The 27,832-nt window shown below is 41.5% G+C and overlaps 1 protein-coding gene across 1 annotated transcript; it reads left to right on the forward strand.

Annotated features, from left to right (window-relative positions):
- The first annotated feature begins 978 nt into the window (after positions 1-978).
- enpp2 (ectonucleotide pyrophosphatase/phosphodiesterase 2) lies at positions 979-27,777 on the forward strand. Its single transcript, XM_019279263.2, has 25 exons — positions 979-1,089; positions 1,679-1,778; positions 6,319-6,474; positions 8,936-9,061; positions 10,590-10,650; positions 10,804-10,901; positions 11,062-11,141; positions 11,464-11,583; positions 12,266-12,321; positions 15,035-15,100; positions 16,244-16,316; positions 16,494-16,602; positions 16,800-16,925; positions 17,246-17,277; positions 17,424-17,551; positions 20,410-20,485; positions 20,631-20,718; positions 20,839-21,008; positions 23,842-23,887; positions 24,041-24,180; positions 25,227-25,362; positions 25,843-25,920; positions 26,042-26,174; positions 26,405-26,558; positions 26,709-27,777. Exons 1-25 carry the CDS (start codon positions 1,072-1,074, stop codon positions 26,877-26,879), a joined length of 2,541 nt encoding a protein of 846 aa, XP_019134808.1. The 5' UTR covers positions 979-1,071; the 3' UTR covers positions 26,880-27,777.
- Positions 27,778-27,832: the final 55 nt, after the last annotated feature.

Below are 27,832 nucleotides of genomic sequence, written 5' to 3' on the forward strand. Positions count from 1 at the left end.
GTGCTACTGAGTTTCTTTATTCTACATCACCTGAGACTCTGATAGTCCACAGCCTTTCAGTAAATGGACAGCTGTTGCCACAACACCTCCAGAGGTCTTACAATCTGTACGGCTCTAAATCAGTCGCTGTAGTGTAGGGTTGTGCAAGGTGATGTGTGTGTAACCGCTGTGAACTGTCACTCCTCCAGTACTTCTCTCTTGCAGTGCCACGTGGGTAGCTGATGTGGAGTAGGCCTCCACTCTCCATGGATAAACAGGATCACAGATTGTGACCATGACATTTTCAACAGTCAGAATGTTGACTTATTTATGGCATGGAACACATTTTGATATAGTTTTCCATCCACTGTCCTCGGCTTATCTGGGATCAGGTCGTGGTGGCAGCAGGTTTAGGGTATCCCAGACGTCCCTCTTGTTAGCAATGTTTTCGAGCTCCTCCTGGAAGATCCTGAGGTGTTCCCAGGTCAGGTGGGCTACGTAACCCCTCCAGAGAGTTCTGGTTATACCCCGTGATCTCCTGCCAGTTGAACGTGCCCAAAAAAACCTGCAAAGGAAGGTACCCAGAAGACGTCTTAATCAGAGGGTCAAACCACCTCAGCTGGCTGCTTTGGACGGGAAGGATCCCCTCACCCTCTGTCAGGGGTCAGTCCTCTGCTGTGAAATGATAATACACTTTATTTGTGCACATTTGTTTTGCATGAACGACTTATTGTCCTGGTTTGAGCTGCAGTTCTTTATCTTAACACAAACGCGGGTCCATTATGAGCTCAAACTGTCCGGATGTCATGCAGAGTAAAACTGTGGCTGGTGTGTGGAGCTGGCAAAGCTCCTCCCCCCCCCCCTTTTCCCTTCCTCATCTTTCATTCTTGTATATCCTGGCGAAGATAAGAGCCCTCCCCACCCCAAACCAACACCAATAAGAATCCGGTCCGCACCTTTCAGTCACCGCCCCCTCCTCTCCCTTCTGTTCTCTTCAACGGTCCTCCTCTCTGGTGGTCCTTCGGTTTCGGAGTCAGCATCACTCACTCTCCGACCTACAGCACAGGACTGCGCTTGGCCCGACAGAGGAACATGTTGCTGCACAAACTGGTACAGTAAACAGAGTCCGTGCATGAACGTTTTAGCTGTTGGCCACTTCAAACTATAGATGTCGCTGTGCGTAAACCCGTGCGTAAATACGCATTTAACCGCGTACTTTGGTAGTTTGTGGTGGCCGAAAGGACATTTTCCTGCTTTTCTCACACTTTCCTTCGGAATCCTCCCACCTCTCTCCTTCCTTCCTCCCTCCGTGCTACTAAGCATTTGCAGCTGAAATGTAAATTCGTCTGTCATTTCCAAATGAGAGCGATTCGTCAAACTATCAAAGGCGATTGTTATGCGGATGCGGGTGGTCCGTATTCACTTAGAACTAAACACCGTGCCAGTCCTGACAGGTCATGAGCTGCGTTAGACCACCTCCAGCAGGGGAAGAGCTCCATGAAGCTGACAAACTTCAGGACATGAAGACATTTTGAAGCATTTTGCACCAAATGAGGAGCAAAATCCCCCAAAATGCAACACTTTATGTGAATATCCAGAGAGAGATAGAGAGAGAGAGAGAGAGAGCACAAAGTGTGGAGTGGCTGTGTCAGTGATAGAAATGACTGTTCTGATGTGGGATGTGTTGTTGTCCTCTCAGTTTCTTTGGATCCTGTCAGTCCTGTGTGGCACTGATATGTGTTTGGGATTTGCCTATGACCGGCCAAGACGGGAGGATGGGACTTCAGCCCGGACAGATTGTGAGTACACTGGTCTTGTTACTGGGAAACATTAGTGAACGTATTTGTGAACCGCTTGACCCTGACCTGACACACATCCACACGACTGAGGTGTTGAATCCCTCCAAACCTTCAGGGTGACTGACCTTCACCTCTGACCTCATAGACAGTAGGCAAGAGTATCACACTGACAAGAGTAAAGGCAAAACTCCAGTCCATTTGATAGAATTTCAGCAAAGCATTTCTTTCCTTCTTGGCATTAATGAAGCGTTACATTATTTGATTAGTTCATGGTCTGTTTAATACACGTGTCTGAGCTGTGAGCAGTGATTCTCCCTTCACAGACTGTAACATTGTAATCATTTGTAGAGCTGTGCAGAGCTGTGACTGTTCAACAATTCACGAAAGACAAGCACAGATTTGAGAAATGTTTGAAAAATAAGCAGAGGTTTGTGTTTTCTGTTAATTATTTATTAATCACTGCATCCTTTGACCAGTGGGTACAGTAGTGCTGCGACTAAAATCTGTAGATTATTCCGTTGATTCGTCTGTTAAACATTTGGTCTATGAAACATAAGCACCAGCGAAGACAGTCCGTCCCAGACTTGAGTCCAGTCCAAGAAATCCAAAGTGATCCAGATCACTCTCACACACGACAAACAAAAGACACAATTCCTCTTAACAGAGAGGCTGGTTTTTTCAGAATGTTTGTCACTTTTTATTTGAAAACTGCAGAAAATTGATCCCTTCAAAATATTCTTTGGTGACTGCGTTACAGAACGTTTAACTTGGTGGAATGTAGCTGTTTTATGCTGCGTGGGAGAGAAAATGTGGTGCCTCAGCATGACTCTCTGGATTTTGTACTCTGTTTTTTCCAGTTTTATGTATAACAGTAGATCAGGAATGATTAAATCGATATTAGGAAAAATGTTCTGTAGATTTCCACATCACTCTGACTTTTTATGTCCTTAAAGATTCATTAGAAAAACAGTTAAACTATTAATAATTCATCATAGTCAATCAGTATCATGTGCTTTTCTGCATCAATGTAAATGTTCATCCATCTCCTGTGAAAGCTCCTCAGAACTGTGTTCAACACATTAATAACACACATGTGTTCAGTGAAGGAATCACACACTTTCATTTAGCTGCCAGTGTTTGAGCACAGGCCATGTGAGGTGTGTTTTGGACCTGCGTTCATGTATCTTGGCCAAGTGTGGCTGAAAGCCACGCTCCAGCTCCAAGACACACGCAGAAAACAACTTTTTCAGAGCTGAGTAAATCTTGAACCCCCATGTGAGCTTTAAGTGCAATCAGTCACCCCAACGTCAGCCGGAGTGACACAGCGTCCACGCCACATCACTCCTCTAAACACCAACAACGCGCAATTAGATGAGAACTTTCCACAACGGCAGCTCCGGAGGAATTTCTCCTGCTCCGTTTATTTGCTGGGTTATTTTCTATATGAAGTGTCTGCCAGCGCATATGAAATGAGCGAGCAGCAGTATGTGCTGTCGGTGGTGGTGGGTGGAGGGCGGGTTACAACGGATCACTGTGACCCTGCGAGGACATGATTGGGCAACTCGTGTGTTTTTTTTTTTTTTTTTGAGGAGAGAGAGAGAGAGTGTGTTTGTGTTGCTCTACCCTTGAGTCAATATTAAGAGAGCATTGGAGCTCATTTTATGCTCCATGTTCTCAAACCCTGTCAGCATGAGAAGGCAGAGCTCTGCTTCTTCCCTGGAGATTGTCGTTTAGCAACAGGCTGCACTTTCTTTTCTGGTTTGTTTATTTTGTTACATCTGAAGAAGAATTTGCAAGAAAATGCATTTTGGTGGGTGCGCACCGTGAGAATGACCGAGCAAGAAAATCACTCTTCGTTCTGATGTTTCGTTACAGTCCATCAGTTAATCACAATACTTAAAAATCACAATAGATCCAAAAGAAGACTGTAATCATCTCTTCAAAAGTATTTACTCTAAGATAGGCAAGTTTTTTTTGGTTTTCACAAAAGTTACAGTACTGTCTCCATTTTTTATTAAAATGAATCAACAGATTCAATACTTTCAAACCAAAGCTCTTCCATCATTCGTCAACACTTGATTCAACATAATACAGTGGTAGATCACCATCTGTAAGAAACTGGACATTTCAGTCACTCATCATAAAATCTGTTATGTTAAAGTCACACATTGCAAAATACAAATTCACCAGAAGCGACTGTAAAGTGTGGAAGCAGGATTCACTCTGCAGAAAGGTTTCTGCCGTTTAAATCAGATACAAAGCATGGAACAATCAGCAGGCCTGAGGTGGCAGCACACCAGCCATCTTTGTTTGTTTTTTTAATTGAATTTAATGGAAGATAGCATACAGACATTTGGACATGGCACAGTAAAGCACAGGTGTAATAAAATGGCTGAATTGGATTTAGCAGCTTCAGTTACTGGGTTTGCTGTGCAAAAGGACTATTAGCCTCAAAGTTTAATCATTCTTTACCTTCTGCAGAACCATGTTTATTGTTTATTAACAGCATTGTGTCCCATCTGATGAGTTTGCATTTTCATAATCCTCAGCAGCAGAGAGAAATCTCCAAGTTTTTGTAGATGATGATCCTGGATCAAGGCTAGGCCACATCAGTTTTCAAAGATCCAGTACGTGAGATTTAGGGCCTCTATTCACAGAATATTACAAAATATGTTTTATTTACCTGAAAATAAGAATCGTGATGTTTTTGTTACCTTAGAATGAGACTTTTAATATCTACAGATGCTGTGGGTTGGTTGCTGCCATTAAAGGACACAGTAGCCCGGCACAAACAAACTGGCTCTCGATTGGTCTGTTATGTTTTTGCATGTTTCACGGCCACCATAATTCAGTACGTCTCATCTTGCTAGCAACTACACCCAGCACAGATGCCATTAAATTCTACACACTGGACCTTTAATTCTCAGTATTCTGTAAACACAGACCCAGAGTTCTGTTGGTTCTGTACCACACTGACACAACTAGCTGTGCAGCATAAATAATTTCCAATGCAACACCTCAGCTCCTTCACACAGAGTACATATGCACACGCACGCACATATGTCCACACAGGAACACACAAACGTGTGCTGAAAGGCCGCTGTTGGCATCCGCTGCTTTTCTGTGCGAGCGAGGTTGTTTTTTTTCACGGGTTAGTGGACAAGGAGCATGTTGTTCCAAGTGTAGCAATAAGTTCACTCTGTCTCACTCTCAGATCTCCAGGATGTCTTCAGTTAAGCCACGGGCTTCTCACACACTGTGGGCCAGAGTCCAAACCAAGCCACTGTCCTTTGGGTCCTCAGCGGACAAGAGCATTATTGTGTTGTGGGAACTATGGGGAGTAGTCCTCATGGTGAGATACAGTTACCACAGACGGCAGAGTCTGGCATCAGCTTACAGTAATTAAGAGTCATTATCAAAGAAAGGAATGTATTGAGTTTGTTTTTGACAAAGTAATGTTATATTTCTACATTTATGACTGCAGGTCTGTACATGTTGATACTTTTCCTTTAGTGCAGTCAGCCGTTAACTTTTTTAGACAGTACCAGTCACTTTAGATGCTTTATACCGCTCATTCCAAAGCCAGCAGGCTCCCTTCACAAAAACAGTGGTTTTATCTCTGAGAACACGAGAGCTGTTGGCCTCACGCTGCCTCGATCCCAAACTAAAACTAACCAATCAAACTGTTTCTCCAAACCACCAATCACTGTACACTGTAGGTAACACACTGACCTCAGACCTTCATTAAACCCCAAATTATCTTTTAAAGCAGGAGTCACATGCAGCCCAGACAAGCTACTGTATAACTGTACCGTTAAAATGATTGGATATCCTACAAAGGCCTTTATTATCATACAGGTACTTTAATTATCATATTTAAATAGCCTATATTTGACCATATATTTATATATTTCTGCAGATTTATATGCTCCAAATGTTGTTGACACGCTGGATATCTGACAAATAATAAGTAGAGCAGGGACATGAAAAAGAAAATCAGAAAATGCAATTTTTAGGATTGAGGTAAAAAAAAAAAAAATCAAAGCCTTGAATGTTTTTGAAAATAGACAAATAGATAACGATGAGGGACATCAGCACAGATGTCTGTTGTCTGTGAGACAGATTCTCAGTCTGTCTCAAACTATACTGTGTTGGGTCCTTGAATTTGAGGAAATTGGGCCTGGAAAGTTCTTGAAAAGTCTTTGAATTTGACGAACCCTGGGGTGTCAGTTAGCTCACTTGGTAGAGCATCCACCCCATGTACGATGGCTCAGTCCTTGTCGCAGCGGCCCAGGGTTCGAATCCCTCTCTCTCTCCACATTCCTGTCACTCTTAAACTGTCTCTGTCAAATAAATCTTGAAAAAGCCAAAAAAAGGAATGTGTGGGAACCCTGTTGTCGTCTAATGTGATGCTGGGAATCTTTTCTGCATACTGACGTCGAGTGTTTTGTGCAGAGCTGCTTCATCCCCCCACAGGAAACACCAATAAAACATTCATTTTCCTCAACACTCATTGAATCTCTGTGTGTTTGGTCTTCAGCTCGCTCTGCATCTCAGTACGTGCCGACCTCCGGCTCCTGCAGGAACAGGTGTTTCGAGCTGGTTGAACTGGAGCCGCCAAATTGCCGCTGTGACAACCTGTGTAAGACCTACAACGGCTGCTGCTCGGACTTTGATCAGCTCTGCCTCCGGACAGGTACTCCATCATCTTCCCTTCTTGTCTGCTGATTCTCATCACCTCCATCAGTGTTTTTATCTTCAGGAGCTCTTCAGTTTATCTGATGAAATGTGGATGTAAACACAGCAAACATTGTGTCTGTGCACTCAGTCACACCGTTTAATTTTAGAAATATTCCCAAAGCAGAAAAAAAACATTTTGCTATGATTTGAAAAACAGAAATGAAAGCCAGATTTCTTGGCAGCGTGTTTGGTCAAGGTTGCTCTTGATGGTGCAGGTCAAGTCGGAGAGGCCAAATCAAACAGTCTCAGGTTTTTCTGTCGTTAAGCTGCAGGAAATCCCTGGACATCCGGCCTTTAATATCCATCAGGTGGTCATCTGTTTTTTTGTTTTGTTTTGTTTTGTTTTGTTTTGTTTTTTTTCCAACAAATCGTCTGTTTAATGCGACTCTGATGTGTCGTTTCACTGGTGTGTGTGAGAGAAGAGAAGGGATGCTCTTGATTTACAGAATGAAATCCACGTTTTCAACAGATGTGTTACACATGAACACAAGATTGGTTCTCTAAATGTCGAAGAGGAAGCAGTAAAAACACAGATATGCTCCATTTTCTAAGATGTTTTCAGAGGTGGAAAGTAACTAAATACATTTACTCAAATACTCGATACTTGTGTCTTGTACTTCTGCTCCAGTACAAATCAGAGGAGAATATTGTATTCTTGACATATTTAAGTAATACTTATAACTTCTACTACAAGTTTCTGGTTACTTCACAGCTTTCTGTTTTATTTATATAGCACCTTTAAAAACCCAACAGGACCCAACAGAAGGCCACACAGGTTTAGATCAAGAAAAGTTCAAACATAAAACGTAAAAAATAAAAATAAATCTGTGCCACACAAACAGGCAGAACAATGAAAAGAAAAATTACAAATGCTGGCCTAGAAGCTTTAAAATAGAAGAATGGAAGTAACATGGGGGCATAAAAAGGGAAAAGCTGACATTAAAAGTGTAGATCTGGTTAAGGGCAAAGGGATAAAAAGATAATAAAAGAAATGATAAAAAAGGCAATAAGACAAAAAGATCAAGAGATGGAAAGATCAAAATAGACTGCAAGTCTGTAAAAATGAGTTTTAAGAAGTGATTTAAAGAGTTCACTGATTCAGCCAGCTCTATCTCGTCAGGCAGGTCGTTCCAAAGTCGGTGATGGAGAAGGCGTGATCACCTCTATGGTAAATGGACTGTACTTATATAGCGCCTTTCTAGTCTTCCGACCACTCAAAGCGCTTTACACTACATATCTCATTCACCCATTCATACACTGATCACATTGGCTGCCATGCAAGGTGCCAACTGCTCATCAGTTTGAGGAGCTAACCATTCATACACACTCACACACAACACACGCAATTTGAGGTTCAGTATCTTGCCCAAGGACACTTCGACATGCAGACCAGGGGAGCCGGGGATCGAACCGCCGATCATCTGATTAGTGGACGCAAAATGTTAACTCCATCTTAAGCAACTACATCTACTTACACATGCATCATTCACAACAATCCATTGATATAATATTGAATTCTCACTGCATTTTCTACATTGAGAACTAGTTTGAGTACATTTAGCTCATGTTACTTCTGTTTGAATGCAGGACTTTGACTTGTAATGTGTTTTTTTTTTTACATGTGTGCTACGTTTGCTGAAAGTAAAGGATCTGAATGCGTCATCACTGCCATGATATGGAACCATCTAGACAGACCCTGATTGTGTTGGATTGAAATTTGTATTTTGGCTCTATTGTGCCTTGAATATGACTAACAGGGCTTGATGATAATTGTTGTTCTCGTTTGAAAAATGCTGAGCCTTTTAATCAAGACCCAGGCCAATGGATGATTTTTAAGCCTGATTGTCCAGCTGAATAATTGAGTTGTAAGAGCTGGAAGTGAGCCATGCATGTAGTATAATATGCATGTGGACCTGAACAGATTTCTTTCAGGCTGTGCGTGTTTCTGTTTCTCTGTTCATGTGTTTCCTGCTCTCTTGGTCTGTCAACATCCCCTCAGCTACTGGTCTGATTTGATGTTCTCTCCTTCAGCCTGGTGGTCTTTGGCTTACCACAGGCTCACCACTGTAACCCTCCCCCGTGCCTGAAAATGATGATATACTGGCTCGTGCTCTGGTCTTTACAGACAGTGACAAATCCTGCTTCCAACTACAACTGTCATCTGGTGTTTTCATCTCGAGGACTGGGCCAGAATACACACAATGTTGCCCATGTTTGTCCCAAACTGTGGAGTGCTCAGCTGTAAAGTGCAGCCAAACCACAGTTACATTAATATATCAGCTTTCATTTCTCAGTTCTCGTGCTTTCATAACTAATCTCCCAGATTAGGTTTGGAAGCCGACAGTTTTTATTCCCTGCTGGTTCTTGTGTGAATGTTTCATTCTCTAAACTGAAGCCCCTCCTGTGTTCGCGTACAGTGGGAGGTTATGAGTGCAGTAAAGATCGGTGTGGAGAGACCAGAAATGAACAACATGCCTGCCACTGCTCCGATGACTGTTTGGCCAGAGGAGACTGTTGTACCAACTACAGGACGCTGTGTAAAGGTTTGCAACTTCAAATCTCCTGTGTGTGTCTGTGTGTTTAAAGGTCCAGTGTGTCAGATTTATAGGGTTCTATTTAGAGAATATGATATTCATATCTATGTTTTCATATGTGTATAACCACCTGAAAATAAGGTGATGTTTTTGTTGCATTAGAATGAGACCAGATGTCCTCTTCCACCACGTTTCCACAGCTTCCACAGAGTTCACTTATGAGAGAATTGCCAGTTTCTCATTTACTATAGGACGGAGATTGTGAGGCGAGGAGGTTGCAACCAGCAACTACACAACTAGATGGCACTAAATCATACACACAGATCCTTTAAATATCCAATGGAGCCGCAGTAGCTTAGTCGGCAGTGGCAGTAGCTCAGTCCATAGGGACTTGGCTTGGGAACTGGAGGGTGGCTGGTTCAAGTCCAATATGGACCAAAGTATGGAAGGTGCACTGGTAGCTGGAGAGGCGCCAGTTCATCACCTGGACACTGCCGAGGTGCCCTTGAGCAAGGCACTGCTCTCTCTGTGTGGCTGCTCATAACTCCACCATCTCTCTCCACATTTGCATGAGCCCTTTGTGTGTGGTTGTATGTAAAAAAAGAATTTCCCCTCAAAGGATCAATAAAGTATCAATTACAGCACATACAACGACCTGATCCACTATCTAGAACAGAGCTTTTCAGGACTCTGTGAACATAAATCCACCAATAACTGACTAACTTTAGGTTTCAGGCTGAATAGTGAATGAAAACGATCTAGTGAGCTGTCACTTCTTAAAAACGTCTACATCAACATCTGCTGTAAATGTTTATGGTATTTATCTTCAAGACAAATATGAACAAAGCTCTGTGCTCTACAGCTAACAGCAGAAGTTTGTTTATAATCAGTGTGTTTATGGATTTAAGTAACCTAATTTCCGTCATTTAAATACATATCCTGCTTTCTGTAATCAGGTTTGGCTTGTGGGCCTCCCCTGAGGCCAAGCTTGGAAACATGTGCCCTTAAACCTCCATAGTTTATTTGTTTCCACTCCTGGATGTCTATGGGATAATTATTATATTATTTTATCCCATAGACACTCAATAATTGAGCCAAGATTGCCTAATACTGCTGTTTGACAAACTTCAGACTACACTGAGTATGTCCAACAGCGAAGTGAAAGAAAACTCTTTATCCAGATGACACACATTCCACCTACTCCATGTGATCTCCTTTTGATATCCAGTGTAACATTGTTTCATTTCCATTCATTGAACCTCCACTGTAACGGGCCAGCCTCTTTGTTAGAGGTCTACTATGGTGCTTATCCATTACAACGACTTTATACAGGTATGTTCAGAGTTACAGTTAAAATAAGTAAGACATGTTTCCAAAAAAGATTCGAAAGGTAGAAGAGAAATCTGATTACTTTGCAATAACTACTTAACTACAGTGCAGGTAAACATGGGCTACTCTACATGTGATCTCCTTTTTTATATCTAATGTACTGTAACTAATGTATTTACTTCCATTCACTCTGATCGTGTCATTTCAGGAGACACTTCATGGCTGCAGGATGAGTGTGAGGAGATCAAGACGGCTGAATGTCCTGCTGGGTATGTTTACATCTGAGCAGTGATAACGTGATCAGTCAATCAAAGCCCTGACTCTCTCTTATTTCACCATCGCGCAGTTTGTTTCCTCTTTAAACCTTTTTGTATGTGTGTGCGTGTGTGTGTGTGTGTGTGTGTGTGTGTGCGCGTGTGCAGGTTTGTGCGCCCCCCACTCATCATGCTGTCCGTGGATGGATTTCGAGCTTCTTACGTGAAGAGAGGAAGCACCGTCATACCCAACATTGAGAAACTGAGTAAGATTATTAGAGATTCAGTTTAGCTGTAAGATCTCTACACTGTTTCCCTGGCGAGGAGGGGGAACATGTTGAGGTGATGATTTATGGAGCCATGAGACATATCAATAAATGATTTATGTTAATCTGTGACTTTCCTTTGCTCTGTTATCCATTGCAGGAACATGTGGAACCCATGCTCCATACATGAGGCCTGTGTACCCTTCCAAAACATTCCCCAACCTCTACTCTTTGGCTACGGTACGGCACAGGAGCTCATATATATATTTTATCATGTGTGTCGAGAGAGCTGAGAGTGAACAACGCTCTTTCTTTGTCACACTCTTGTGGAGTATCACAGTTGAAACAGCTACAGTAACCTAACCTGTCTAAGTTAGGCTGCCAGATTTTTTATTGTTTATTTCATACTGGTTTAAATGGCTGAGCATGAGTTTTGAATTCAAAAATGAAAGGCCTGTCCCATATAGAGGCCTGTTCCACGTGTATGTAGTCAGAGTTCAGTGACTGAATAAAGAATGTTGGATAAAAAATGTTTATGTACAGTGTGTTGAATCTTTCTCAGGGTCTCTACCCAGAGTCTCACGGTATTGTTGGCAACTCCATGTATGACCCGGTGTTTGATGCCACCTTCACCCTGAGAAGCCGAGAGAAACTCAACCATCGCTGGTGGGGAGGACAGCCGGTAAGTACAGTACTGCTTCTCTTCTCTTCTCTTCTCTTCTCTTCTCTTCTCTTCTCTTCTCTTCTCTTCTCTTCTCTTCTCTTCTTCTTTTTATCATCTGTAGTTCATCACTGCTGTGTTTGTATATTTATCAGTGAGCCTCTTCGTCCTTTGACGATGGATAACTTTTATGGATGGCTTTGAACACGAGTGTTTTTTCAGATGTTTATCAGATGCCAACAAAGAAAAGACAGGAAACACTTTCCTTTTGAAGCTGTTTGAAACCAACTCTGATAGCCTTTATTATCTATTGCTCAACAACAGATGGTAATATGTGATTATGAAAGCTGGGCTGTCACTTTTAGTTCTTGTTAGACTTGCCTGGAACTCTTTAGAGCCTGAGGTTTCATCAGTTTACTTAAAGAACAAACCTGTGCTGGGATTTCATATTGAGTCAGGATGTAACCAGTGTCTTCACCAACACCAACAAAAGCAGCCACCTGTATCCTTTTGCATCAGCTGGAATAACAGGAGTTGGTCCATACCACACACAGTGTGATAGCACACTGCAGCAGACTATACACCATGACCTTGGTTTTCACATGCTTGTGGTTTTGTTTGTGTCCAGGGTAACACTCCAGCAGTATCCAACTAAAGTATGTGAGACTGCTAAAATAATCAGACTGTACTTTTTGTTTCTCAGATTTGGATCACAGCGCTCAAACAGGGAGTGAAGGCTGCCACGTTCTTCTGGCCTGTGTAAGTCGACGTTTACAGCTTCCCGTCTCAAATATTTTCCCTCCGTACATTCACAGCCTCGCTCCTTCAGAGCAGCTAGCTGGAGTTCTGCATAAGTCTTGGATTCACTTTATTCATTCATTCATTTATAAAATGAATGAATGAATAAAGTGACCCTGAATACAGTATGTTATATGGTTCACTGATCTGATTGGTTGAAATTAACCTGTAATAGATAAACAGATGGTTCATCAGTGCCTGTTCTTTTCCAAATAGTTTCCAGTGACGACTCCCAGAGGTTCTGTGTAACATAATATTAATACATTTCAGGTCAGTGTTGAGGACCTTGCTCGTGGGTCGATGCTTTGCAATGACAGCCTCTCCTCAGAGTCAGAGTACAGCACTTCTAAACTGTGTTTTCTTTGGTCTCTTCTTAGATCTTCTGGAATAGTTTTCTTTGGCATTTTAATATTTGTTCATGTTGCTTGATAAGTGAATCCTGGATTGTAAACAAAACTCACAGAACATCCTGAATACACTATTTTATTCTAATGTATCACCAGATGCCTAAAATGAGCCTGCATTCATATTGGAGGCTTTACAATCATGACTATTTTCTGATGCCATCATCGATGTCTTCATACCTCTAAAACCTTGTGCTGTTTCCTGTTGCTGCTTTGCATTATGTCATCAGTACTAATTGAGCTGCACCTGAACTGAGTGTGAGCCCATATGGCCTCATCAGCCCTCTCTAGAGTTTCTAACCTCTTCCACTCCAATAAACAGATTGTTGGAAGGGCAGGTGACAGCAGGTCAACATATGAGTTATACATCATCTAATCAAGTTCTTCTAGTCATAAATCTGTAATAAACATTGTGTTCCATTTAGACAGCTGTTCAAATATTGAAAGTTTAGAGTGCATAAGGGCTTAGTACATAATGAATGAAGTATGTGATGCTCATTCTTATTGATATTTGTTACATAAAGTTGGTGAAAGATTTAACAATTAGGAACTGGTATTTGAAGATTTCTGTAAGAATTGTATTTTTCTGATTGGATGGCGATTCTCGAAGTTGTTTACATAGGAAAGCCGTCCATCCTCTGAACGCTCTCAGCCTTCAGTCTGTGCTCGGACACTTCCATCAGGCTGTGATTATCTTAGAGGTCACAACGGGTCATTTCATACAGTGAGATCAAATTTAAAAACAACAACAACCCACGGCTACCATGGAAATGATCACCATCACACATGAACACTGTTAGACTCATTGAACCCACAAGAGTCTCAGCTTTCCAGTCAGAGCCAGTTCATGAGATTCTAATACTGTTCAGGGAGCTCAGTATGCAGAAATATTCAAACACAAAAGGCCAAAAATATTTAGACTGCATGCAAAGAGTGCATGTGTTTTGTCTAAAGCTGCATGGAGTCAGCATAAAGGGGTTAGAACTGCAGAGGAGACTTGTGGGTAACCACAGAGACCTTTTTGAAAATGATCATAGCAGTTTTTACATGGAAAACATTTAAGGTTAAACAAACATGTTTGGTGTTAATGCATCTTGAAGTCCACTGGAGATGGACTGTCCTCTAACTGATAATTCAGGGACTTCAGGGACATGCCCGTTCATGTTCCCGCTGCTCACCCGGACCACTGCATGAAACCCGTAGCATGTGGAACACAAAGGAGCCCACATCTATGGGCACAGAGAAGGCTTTGATGGAGCTGGAGGAGCAGATCTCAGCGCAGGGACGGTGTTGGGCTGTTTTTACAGCAATTTGTGCAAATGGGCCTGTTTACACTGCGCAGGACTCCTCTGTGAACCGTGGGTTGCAGACGTACCACTCTGTAGAACCATGGGGGCCGGAGGAGTGTGGTTTACAGTGCTTTTCAGGCACTTGGCACAGACAAAGATGTGTGAGAAAGACAGAAAGAATGAGAGACAGAGTGTGCATATGACGAGGTGAAAAAGCCTTTTGATACAACACATTACATAGTTTAGTGTTATGGTACCACTGTGGGATTGGCATGGTAATGGGGACCAGGGATTGTTGCTAAATGGCTGACTGGTTGAAGGTCTGTGTTGGGTTCAGCTTTCTGGGAGGTCCCCACCCCCCTGCACCACCCCGACTCCAAACCACAAGCAGAGAACAAGGGAGGACAGGAAGAAGAGAGGAGAAGAAAGAAGGATAGAGTTTATAAAACAGACAGCGGGGACAGGGAACACTTTGTTGAAAGAGGGAACATAGACCAAAATACAGAAAGGAGGCAAACATGGAGAGAGGTCCGCTGTCAAGTGTGAACGCAGGGTAAGCACACCTGCATGCTGCCCCCCACTGCCTACATCAACCCCACTCAGGGCCTCGGTCCTGGGCTTGATGGTTGACAGCTGTGGACTATATGACAGCCAGCAGCTTGGTTGGTGGCCTCGTCACTACACAGGCAGCATAGAGGCAGCTTTTGACTTTCAGACACTTTAAACAGTCAGGGGGCTTTCAATTTGTTCTCCTCTACAAGCCTCAACTTTATGCACTCTGAGAGTTAAAGGAACAGTTTAGAGTTTAATGATTCAAGAAGGCGACAGGGCACCAGAACCCATCAGTCCATTACCGTAACTCTGTGTTTATGGCTTTGGCTTGTTCTCACTTTCAGCTTCGGCTTTCAAATGTTACCCTTCATTATGTGTGTGTGTGTGTGTGTGTGTGTGTGTGTGTGTGTGCGTGTGTTTGTGTTCCAGTGCTATCCCACTGGAGAGAAGGATACTGACCATGCTGCAGTGGCTCCACCTTCCTGAAGGGGAGAGGTGAAGTTTCTTTCCTTTTCTGCTTCATGTTGTCTTTCATCTTCCTCTTATGCTTTATTCTTCCTCTTTTTTTCATTTTTTTCGTCAACATTTGCAGACACAGTTTGAACAAATCACTTATGATAATGCTTAATCATTATGTCTTATGAATTGTTTGAAGTTAATTGTTTAATACACCATCACCTGATTTCCGGGTTGTCTTAGAAGTCCAGTTTGGATTCTTTGTTTCATTTTCTTGTCCCTCCTCTTCCTGTCTGCCTCTTGACTATCAACTATACATTAAAGGTTCAGTGTGTAACATTTAAAAGGATATATTGGCAGAAGTAAAATAAAATATAATGTATTAACAAAGGATCACTCTCAGGCATGCATGAGTTTTAGATCCTTTACTTCTGTCAATACAGAAACACAAGCACATCAGCACGACAACATCGCGACATGTAGGCTGGCTTGGGGTCCATTAATTAATTGGCGCTATCTTGCATTACACTAAAAGGACCCTTAAGCTGCCTCATAGTGCCTGTAAGAGCTTTAAATTGAATACACCTTTTAACCTACTGCAAATATTAGATGATCTTATGCACAAATATCACATTGCAATAAATAAAAATAATGACAACAAAATGAGAACATAAGTACGCACTGAATACAAACTGAGAATGGGGGGTGTCCATGAATATTGGCAACATTACTATGAGTCCCACACTATAAGAAGATGCTGGACCTTTAAGAGCCAAAAATGCAACAAGTTTGCATTCAAATCCCCAGATCAAAATGATTAAGTATCATCAGCTAGATGCTCAAAGTAAAAGTACTCCTGCAGTAAAAATGTCCCCAATTATTCCAAATTCAATGTTGTCATGGTGGAGCTGGAGTTATTGAAATGAAACCCAGAGAGATGAAAACTGCCGACAACTAATAGACATCTGAAATGTGACAAGGAGTCCTACTGTACGAGACTGTTTTTTTTAAGAAGCCAAAAAAACAAATGATTATAAATGGATTATAAATGAGATACTTTACACCAAAACGATTCACTGTAAAGCTTTTGAAAACCTGTTTTGTTATATCTATAAAGTTATGAATAGTGATTATCACTATCACTGCAAACACATCTCCAATGTGACTCTCATGTCGTTTTAGGCCCTATGTGTACGCTATGCACTCTGAACAACCAGACACGTATGGACACAAAATGGGGCCCATGAGCACGGAGGTAAAGACTGTGTGTGTGTGTGTGTGTGTGTGTGTGTGTGTGTGTGTGTGTGTGTGTGTGTGTGTGAACATGGGGACATGTTAAAGCACACAGAGATACACCATTATAGTTTCTGTGTGTGTATGCTGTGTATCATCAAAACACTCAGCAGACTTTGACTCGCTCCGTGTGTTTCAGCTGAACAACCCTCTGAGGGTGATTGACAGGATTGTTGGCCAACTGATGGACGGACTGAAACAGATGAAACTGCACCGCTGCGTCAACATCATTCTGGTGGGGGATCATGGTACAGACAAACACACACACACACACACACACACACACACACACACACACATTGTTATAAAGGGAAGTTGCATGCGTGCTCATTAAAGGTGCGTTGGCAGTAGATACAATCACACAGAGGAGCATTGTTCATTCACTTGATTCAAGTTTTAACAGCCAGTCACACACACCCACACTCCCCCTCCTGTGTGTTCTCAGGTATGGAAGAGGCTCACTGCGATCGCACCGAGTTCCTCAGTAACTACATGACCAGCGTTGATGACATCATCCTCGTCCCTGGGTCACTAGGCAGAATACGTTCAAGACACCCAAACAATCCTAAATGTAAGAGACCTTTTCTTCTTTTATCTTTCTTGCTAGATTTTGTTGTTGTTTCTTTGTTTTTTGGTTTCTTCATGTTCATTTTCACAGACGTTATTTGGTATTTATTTATTCACACAGACTTCACTGTGCTTAAACCTTCACCATCAAAGACGACAGAATAATTTGCAGGCTAGAATAAAAATCTGATCTGATCATTGGCAGCGTGCTCAGTACTTACAGTGGCCACCACAGGAAACATTGTTTTTAAACAGACAACTTTACCATGTTTCACCTTGTTCCTGTAAAACAGACATTTTGCTAATTGTCTGTTCATTTTTCAGATGACCCCAAGGCTGTTGTTGCAAATTTAACAGTAAGTATTCTGAAAAATGTGAGAATGTGTGTGATCTAAGGAGAGAATTGTATTATTTAGCATGCAATGGTGGAACCTGCTGTCTTATGATGTGTCTGACTGGACCTTCAAAGCTCAAAGTACCAAAAGTCGTTTCTTTGTTCCAGTGTAAGAAGACAGACCAGCACTTTAAGGCATACTTGAAGCAGCACCTGCCGAAGAGACTGCACTACGCCAACAACCGACGCATCGAAGAGATTCATCTGCTGGTGGACAGGAAGTGGCACGTTGCACGGTACAGTACAGCACTATAACCGGAAGTACAAATATATATGAATTAAACATCCAACATTTTGAAGTTAAACTGTGAAAGGTGACACATTTGAAATATTCAACCTGGTATGGAGTTAATGTTTCTGATGCAAGATATATGCAACTGACTTTTCACAACTTCACAACTTTTCACATGAGACCTGACACATGTGTGGAACTTTATAGTGAAAAATCAAATCATAAATGTGTGACTGAAAGCTTTTGAAGCATTTAGTGTATTCGTGAAGTTCAGGGGAAGCCCATTGCCTTTGAGTGATTTCCCATATTAACCCTTAGCATTCCATTTCACCCGTTCTGAGTCTCAGTCTTAGTAAACTAAGCCAAACCAGGACACACACATCAGACACATACAGCAGGAGTTAGTGATTTTCTATTTACAGTAAATATAAATGTCTAAAGATATAACTTCAGATTTTTCCTCATGGTTGTTTAATTTTTAAGATGATAATAAAAAGTGATGCGGGTGGTTGTGGTGGTAGTGCAAACAGGAACAGCTGGAAGTTACTGCAGCGTGGTGCAGATTCACTGCACTGTGAACAAATGTAGGCTAAAAAAAAAGGACTGAGGTGTAGCTCCTTCAACATTATACTTCCTATTTACATCATCCAAAGCAGGATGGGAACTGTAGTGCCAAAGATATGCGCGTATTTGTCGCAAAAAAGAAAACAGGAGTGGCAAAAGCATGTTTTTATATTAATTATTTATATATTTTTTTTATATTGTTCTGCATTTTGGATGACAAACCTGTGGAGACAGAAATTTTAAATTGTGTAGACATTTTTTTTTCATAAGAACTTTTCTGCACGTCCCAGCACTCATTAGAAGACTCTGAGAGGAACAACAATACTAAACACCATCTTTTGACATGAGTACTGAGTAGTCAAGGTTTAGACCAAACCCATCTTGGAATCAGGCATATATTTTGATCTCAACTGCACACCTGATCAGTCTCGTGAGTGAATCTTGCATGGTTGTGTGACACACACAGAATTCAAAGGGTTAAATGCCAACCAGTCAACTAGCTGAGAGCCAAAAAGTTCAAAACCATTTAGTCTCAATTTGTTGCTTCAATGAGTTTGTTCCTGCTCAGCATCGAGCTCTCCTGTTCTGCGCCCTCAGTGTTGATGTGGCGTTTTCAGCCCACCCATCAAAGTGAAGCGTTTTACTGCACATCTTGCTCCACTTAAAAACACATTTTATGTCAACACGGGCCGCTATCAACGCATCATTAACACATGTAGCACTGAAAAATTTAAGATGTGCCCTGTCCCGAACCACACACATGTTGAAAACCCACACACTCACACACACACACACACACACACACACACCTACACACACACAGAACATGAAGCTGCTGACACATTAATGACATGCTGAAATGAAGTCTGACAGGTGTTTGATGTAGAGCAGCGTTCAGTGACAAAGTAAACCATGAAGTCACCAGGACCCAAAGTGAAAACAAACCACACACACATTGTGTGTGTGTGCGTGTGTGTATACATGGGCATGTCAGTAACTGTCCCTTTGCATGGAGCTGTCATGCTGTTTTTGTTGGTGAACCTTAGGAGAGCTCCATTCTGTCACACACACACACACACACACACACACGCACACACACACACACACACACATGCACAGCTGCTAAATGAAAGAGATCTTTGAGGTAGCTCAGATAGACAGACGGGCTAATCGTTGGACCTGGAGGAGCTAAGAGCAGAGTGTAGGAGGGTTTATACTCACACACACACACACACACACACACACACACATGCTCACATACATGCTCACATACTCATGTACACACAAGCGCATATACATTGGTCAACGTCCACATAAATCCCAAACCAACTAAGTGTTCACACCAAATGAAACACAGAGTTTGTCTCATTTCCCCGTCAGCTAGTCATTTACATTTTTAACATGCTTGTGGCTTCACCTCCTAGACACCCAGTATATACACACACACACACACACACTTATATTGAGGTGTATAACTGGAGGCAGTGTTTTAATGGACACTTAATAAGAAGTGGTTGTTTTTCAATTAGAGGAGCGTGGTTTGAGCTGTGTGGAGGAGTGGTTGTTCTGGGCTGAGGGCTAAAGTAGGTGACTATTGCCAACACACTGCACTTCAACTGTATTAACACCACACTTTAACCCTCTGAAGCCTGAGTGGACCTGAAGGCATCCTGGATCAAGTCTTTTGAAGTTGTTGGTGAAAAGATTGTTGATTTTTGTTTTTCTACTTTTGAAGTGCTGTGTGACATTTGTGGCATGCACCCAGTCAAGAAAAGCTCTGTATTTATTTGTACTCTTTCGTCCTTTTACAATCAGTTTGACCACAGTTTGTCAAAGAGGGACGACAAGTGGCCACAATAAATGTTAACAAAACAAATAAGCTGCAGCTTGGATGGCAGTGATATTAAACAAAACTGCTCCATGTGCTCATTAATATTTAAACTCCTGATTGAACTTTGGCTGAAAAACTTTCTGGGTCATTTGATGAAATGTTCTGAACATCCCAGCTGGGTTTTGCTTTGTACAAAATGATCAATGAAAGACTGACTGATTGATATTAAGGATTTTTCTCATAGACTTGAAGATGGCTTTAGCATGTAGACACTCCTCTGGTCTACACAGCCCACCACGATCTGCTTTTGTCTGCAAACAGACACAGTGACGTGTTGATCATTTGCAGGAAAGAGGAGTGGTGGGAGCTCTTTAATGATAGGCACATGGGCCGTCATATGCAAATCAGTCCTAATATCAATGTGAATCATCCAAATACTGATGTATCATTCATACATTTCATTATAGGAAGGTTCCTGAAGGGAGGAGACACTGTGGCTTCTCTGGTGACCATGGATATGACAATAAAATCAACAGCATGCAGGTATCTACAGTGGCCGACATTGTTTTTATGACTGCTCTATTAGCCTGTAGGATGACAATTGTTATGCTGAAATAGTAGGAACAGTGATAAACTGTTATTTACTGTCACAGATCAGCTTATATGTACCATGAACTCTCATTTTCAGACTATTTTCTTGGGGTATGGACCTACATTTAAATTCAGGACTAAAGTTCCAGCCTTTGAAAACATTGAGCTTTACAATGTCATGTGTGGTAAGATACATTTTTGTGTCCAAAACGTGTTTTTAACAATTATGTGCGTTTGTGTTTCTCATGTGACTGCTTCCTTTTATTCCTCTAGCTAACATTAAACATGATTTCTTTCCATCTCAGATCTTCTGGGTCTGAAACCAGCTCCCAATAATGGAACCCATGGCAGTCTGAACCACCTGCTGAGAGCCGCTCCATACAGACCTGCCATGCCAGAGGAGGTTTCCAAGCCAGTATCCTCTGGTCTTATTCCTGCAGGAACCGACGACCTGGGCTGCAGCTGCGACGACAAGGTCAGCCATGATGACTCAGTGGCAGATCTGAGGCCAGCGCTCTGTAGACTACAGGAAGGAATACTAGTCTTTAGGAGATCGGGTTGTCTGTCAGCTCACTTAGATTAGTGATAACAACAATGAACCAAAATCATCCTGGTCTGCATCAGCTGCCCTGGTACTCCATGTTAACACAGCAGTTCACTCTTGGAATTATTCTAGCTGTAATGTTATTACAACTGGAAGACATGTCTTAATGAACTAGAAATATCCTTTAAATCTGCAAACTCTAATACATGACATCTGTACGATTTATAAAAAGATGATGCCAACTGGAGAATAATAACAGAAGGAGAAAAGTTATGCATTTTGTCCTGATGTTAATGCTAGAGAGATAGTTGACATCAACAGATTACATGTGAATACAAACATAGCCTATCATTGACTCTTTAGGCCTCATCGTATCATTATTGTAAAGGTCCCATGTTTTAGAAATGGCATTTTCTTTTTTGTTTTTATAAAGCAGGTCTAGGTGCTATGTAAAACCACAAATAAATCTTCTTATGGATATCAAAACTTCAAATGATATACAGATAAAACACCTTCTTACTTTGAAGGAGAAACTACGGTGGCTGCAAAAGAAGTGAAAGAGTCACACCTAGAACTAGTGTTTATTTTGTCTGTTCTGGGCTACTGTAGAAACATGGCAGTTTAATATGGTGCACTCCACGGAAGGAGACCAACACAGCACATTCCTTTCTAAATCTTACACACTGGACCTTTAAAATACAAGTTTAAAAGTTTCTTTTGGATATCAAAACTTCATATAAAAGAAAAATGTAAAATATGTGATCTTTAAACCAGCAAAGTGTGTTTTCCTTGCTTAGACAGGATAGAAAGGTTATGAGTGAACAGGTATAACTTACACCAGACAGCATTAACTTTGTGAAGATGATAAGATATCACTGTGCTGGATTTAACTGTATAAATCTACAGGCCATATCACGATGTTTTAATTCAAAGTGAGTCCACTAAGGAAGGACATCTGTCCCTTATCATGGTGTAGTATCAATAGTTATCATGGAGTACTGGAGTTAACAGTGACACGTGGATTCTTTTGGTGTCTTTTGTATGTTCAAATCACTCTTAGGTAAACTGATCAACAAGCCGATCATGTGTTACTTTAATGTTAGGTTAATATGCATGGACAACTCTTTGAGTCGATGCAACGAGGCGGTTTAGCTGTAACACAATAATTCTCTAACACAAATGCTCATGTCGCCTAGCTTTCAGTGTTCAGCTCACAGCGTATAGAAATGAGTGTGACTTAATGTTTATGTCAGCATGTCCTCAAACAGTTTGGTTCTATCACGACCTCCGGGGTTCCCTCTTCTGTAATCACAGTTAAATAAGAATCATGTGACATTTCATTGACTCCAAATGAGAAAAAAACTGTTTCACCATGAGATGATTTAGAATCAGTGTCAATAACTTCATATTGATGTATATCTATTTCAATTTATTATATTTATTTATATTTACAGACACAAGGGAGCTATAAGGAACTACCCACATTAACAATGTCATCTCCTCATTCAGTCCAAACACTTTGGACTGATATGAGATGAGACAGATGAAACACGAGGATCACTTGATTTATCTCATCGCTCATGTGACTGTTTGTATAGTTCTCATCAGTCATTGCTGGCTGCTGTGAAGAAGAGAAGAACTTTTGTTTAATTATTCTCTTTTTTTTAATCTAACTAAGAACTAAAATATGTGACCAGGAGTTGATGCTGGAGCTGATGCTAAACTCCTGCGAGGCTGAAATATGAAAATCTTCAGTTCAGAGGAGAAAGGAAACTAAATCAAATGTTCCTCATGTGGTCAAATTTGGAACTTTACTGAGATTGTGTCTGTTGTACTTTAGGTATGAGTGATGAAGCTCTTACTTCCACTCTGACTGGATCTCTTATGCAGTTGCATAAAGAACAGTCTGAGGTGTCAGTTCAGATCCTCTCATCAGATATTCTTTTTGTGTTTCATAGTGAAAACAAAGTGGCCAGTTTATTTAGCATTTAGCAGTCCATCAAGCATTCAGTCATCACATAAAAAGAGGACTGTAGCAAACGTGATGTCCAAGATGTAGAGGACATGTTAATCTGACAAAGACATATGATCTGACCTCAGCAGCACTCAGTTACCATTAATGGATCAAACTGATGTTTTCAGATGTTGGACATATTAGTTGCTCTCTGTCTGTAGCTGCTCTGTCAGTCCTGCTGTGTGTTGACCTTTTAGGAACCTAACATGCATCAGACATCCCAAACAGAGCACGTGACTTGTGGGCTTTTTTATAATATTTTTTGTGCTTTCACAGTGCTGTTGAACCTGTAAAGAATTATCTGCACAGGCCTTATCATCATGACTGTTTGACTGTCTGTGAATGTGTTGAATTACATGTGTGCTTCTTCTTGCTTAAACTCTGGAATAACCTTGTTTGCCTCTTTGCTTTCTGCTGCAGAGCTGGAGTCGACTCACCTTCAAGCCAGTCAGTTCAGTTCAACAAAATCTGCAGTTCATTAGCTAACCAACAGGCAGTCTGTTGTCAGTGTATTTTTGCAATCTGCTTCCTGAATTGCTTGGATTGGAAGTGAGTCAGACCCAGCTCCTCTCTGCAGTGTGTCACTTCATCTATGCTGTGTTTGTGATTTCCATGTAAATCTCTGGCAAGAGATTGTTTCAATCTCCGATCTTTTTGCAGTTGCGTGTAAAAAGTAGGGGCCAGAGAGGTTTGAAAGTGACCCTTGTACGAGGCTATAACCTGGAGTCACTCTGGCTCTGTCTCTTACAGAACAAAGTGGAGGAGCTAAACCAGCGACTGAGGCAAGCTATTGATGGTCAGTGTGTTCATGATGCTGCTGAATATGACCTGTCCTTTATACAGAATATTTGGAAGATGAAGTCAATTAATTCTAACAGCATATAAAAACTTGATCAGTGAATCTTTCAAAAGACACACCTGTGTCTCCTCTGTGCTCTCCTCCTCTCAGACAGCAGGAACCTGCCGCACGGCCGACCTGCTGTACTCTTCCGAACCAAATACTTCATCCTCCACCACAGTGACTTCATCAGCGGCTACAGCGAGTCTCTGTCTATGCCTCTGTGGACATCGTACACCATCAGCAGACAGGTACCGTTCATCCTGTGCTCTTTTACAGTCAACAGATATTCAGCGGACAGGTGGTGTGTCAGTCACAGATACCGACGTTTCTCAACCAACAAACTCTCAGGTCATACCGTTCCACCGCTTCACTCAGCCTCTCATAACTCTGTAACATCACATGGTATAAAAACATTGTATGCTGTTTACGTCATGATGTAGTCATTCGCTGACCCTCATGCTGACACGGTAACATGAGGAAAGGGGCATGTGAAACATGTTTTGTATGTGTTCATAATTAGCAGTCGCTTTAGTTTTGGGTAGTTTTAATTTTATTATGTCTGCAGTGTTTTTTGATGGGATCTCTTATGAAGCCAGAAGGCACTCTGGTTGAGTAACGCTGTCATACTCTAATATGAAACAGATCGTTATTGTTATTATTATGAAACAGAGACAGTCTGAAAAACCTTTTCAGCATTGTCTGTGTTTGTGGCTAGATTTTTAAAAACTCACCTCCTCCAATTCAAATATTCGAATAAAAACTTTTATTGCTGCCATATTCTAACCAACGAACACCTCTTCAGGTCAGGTTGTCTCAAGTTGTAATGGATACCTCTGTGTGTCAGATAGAAAACTTTTTCAAGGTTTAAACATTATTCAGGCTAAATGTTCCTGTCCACAAAAACATAGCATTTCTCTACAATGTGTGTTGAAGATGAAACTTTAAAGCTATGAATATATCCTGAGAGCAGTGGCCGTGGCTCTGTGACCTGCTGTCTGTCCTCTGTGACACTGATCATATGTACCATATGATGTGTGTTCCACACAATATTTCATACAATTTCTCCCAGCAATTTTCCTTATTTATTAGGCTTACTCTGGTTGCCTGTGAGATTGTGCACTCGCTGTGCTTGAAGCGCCCCCTGTTGGCAGAAGTAGAGTTGAATTTCTCCCGTGCTATAACGTTTCTCACCAAGCAGTCCAACAAGACATTAACGACATTAAACAACTGAAAAGCAGCTGTAGCTGAAGCATCAGTTGACCTTCATTCTGTGTGTGTGTGTGCTGTCCTCCAGGTAGAAGTGTCTCCTCTACCTGAAGCCCTGTCCAACTGTGTGAGACCTGATACCAGAGTCCCTCCAGCCTACAGTCAGTCCTGTACCAACTACAGAGCAGACAAACAGATCACCTACGCCTTCCTTTACCCACCACGTGAGTTTACCTCCACAGCCTAAACACTGAACACCGAAACAAAATCAAATTACAGAAATATTTTGAATCTTATTAGTTTCATTTGAAATGTAATATTTTAATTCAGTTTTATTTATATAGCACCAAATCATAACAGAAGTTATCTCATGACACTTTACATATAGATCAGGTACTCTTTAATATTATTTACAGAGACTCAACAATTCCCACCATGAGCAAACACTTGGTGACAGTGTCAAGGAAAAACGTCCTTTAAAAGTCAGAAACCTTGACTACAACAATAATTTTGCAAGTCTGTAATAAGTCTTTTATTTATTGGTTTATATGAGCAACTCTACATTAGTCTCTTTTAAATCCGGGTGGATGGATAATGCCTCATAGTATGAGATTTATTCATGTCTGTCAGTTACAGTAACATTATAAACAGAGAACTTTACCTCAGATTGTTTCAAACACGTTTCTTTTTTTCTCTGTTGACAGAATTGTCTTCAACCATAGACAAAAAATACGATGCTGTCCTCATCACCAACACCGTCCCCATGTATCCTGCATTCAAGAGTAAGTCAGTCTTCAAGAGCTAAATGACTCACATAAAGATCCAGCTAATACATTTCACTGTATCACCTCTCCTCACATCGCCCCTGTTACATTCTCATACCTCTCTCTTTGTTTCTCTCAGGAATATGGGGCTACTTCCAGAGAGCGCTGGTGAAGAAATATGCTACTGAGAGAAACGGAGTGAACGTGCTCATTGGACCCATATTTGACTACGACTATGATGGTGTCAGAGACTCAGCTGACAAGATAAAAGAGTAAGAACATTTGCTGCGCTTCACTTTCTAACTCTGAAGCTTCAAACATGTTTTTTTCTTCTAAAATAATGTTAAACTGAAATAACCTTGTGATCGGCATAATCATGTCTAGCAACATGATGTAGCACTTGGTATTTTGTGAGTTTCAGGGAAAATAAGAATCTTGGCTGAGACAAAGTTTGTCCATTTGTTACAAATAACTTGAGTCTTCTGTTTGACCTTTGCTGCAGGTATGTAAGCGGGACGATACCCATCCCCACACACTACTTTGTGGTCCTGACCAGCTGCTTAGACTTCACGCAGGCTGCAGACTCGTGCAGCGGCCCGCTGAGCAGCGCTGCCTTCATCCTGCCACACAGACCCAGCAACGACGAGACATGCAAAGTAAGGAACATCACAACTTACAATGCTTCATCGCATTTTAATAAACACAGCATCTGCCCCCTTCGATATGACAAATTCAAATTTTGTTGCACGTCACCCCACCCTTCTGTCAATGCTTATGCTTCTGTGCGCCTCACCTTCTCCCTGCAGAGCTCAGAGGACGAGTCTCGTTGGGTGGAGGACCTGATGAAGATGCACACGGCTCGTGTCAGAGATGTGGAGATCCTGACAGGCTTGGATCTGTACCGGCGAACTACCCGGAGCTACGCCGAAATCCTCTCGCTCAAGACCTACATGCACACCTACGAGAGCGAGATCTGATCTCTGCTGGCTCGTTTATGTTACTGATCTTTTTCAACCGTGGTGGACGTATGTGGTACTAGGAAGAGATGAGATCATCTCTGTTACACTGACCTACACCAGCTTTAGCTCTGCAGCTGCTCTGCGGTGTCCATGTTGTGGCCGTTTCACTGAGCAGTCTTATTCATTTCATCTGTTGAGACACAGCTTCAACACCACTGAGCTGCTAGCTTCACTTCACTTCAGTTCATTCTGTTCAGCAGCAGGAAAGCAGGACTCTCCCTCTGCTCTGTCACTGTTTCACTGTCGGCACTCATATTCAGTGAAATGGCATCATACTGAAAGAAACCTCCAGATCAAGAACAAAGGACATACATTCAGCATGATTCTGTGATTTCATGAGCAAACAGAATATATACATCAAGGGCTCCAATTAAATTAAACACCAGTCATTTTGTGTCTATATTCATCATTTAGCAGAAAGGTTTTCTCTCAGAAGAGGGTTGAGTTGCTCTGTCTGCACATCAAAACCATCATGCAAGAGAGGACTGAGTTCATATTTTCTTACATGATCGACACTCAGTTAGGCGTTAGGTTTACTTGTTACACTCAGTATGCATTGAAGAGTTTCTGTATTCAGTGATCAGGATGAAATTGCCTTTATTTTGTTAATGAAATGATAATGCAATGTTGTTGTTGTTGTTGTGTGTGTGTGTGTGTGTATACATTGTGTGTATGCAAAATTCAAGATATTTTCTGTTTGTGTTTGACTTTGTGTGTGTTGTGATGTTGACTTTGTTTGTTCCCTGCACAATAACAATAATGTCAATGATGATGATTATTAATGTTTTTTCCCCCTAAAACATTTACCACCTGTGAGACTGACCTATTTATGCTTTATGTAAATGTCATCACAATAAACAAGTGTTTTTGTTAAATCAAGTGTGGCTCTCATCTGTTGTGGATCAGTCCAG

This window comes from Larimichthys crocea, chromosome XIII, assembly GCF_000972845.2.
Source record: "Larimichthys crocea isolate SSNF chromosome XIII, L_crocea_2.0, whole genome shotgun sequence".
Lineage (NCBI taxonomy): Eukaryota > Metazoa > Chordata > Actinopteri > Sciaenidae > Larimichthys > Larimichthys crocea.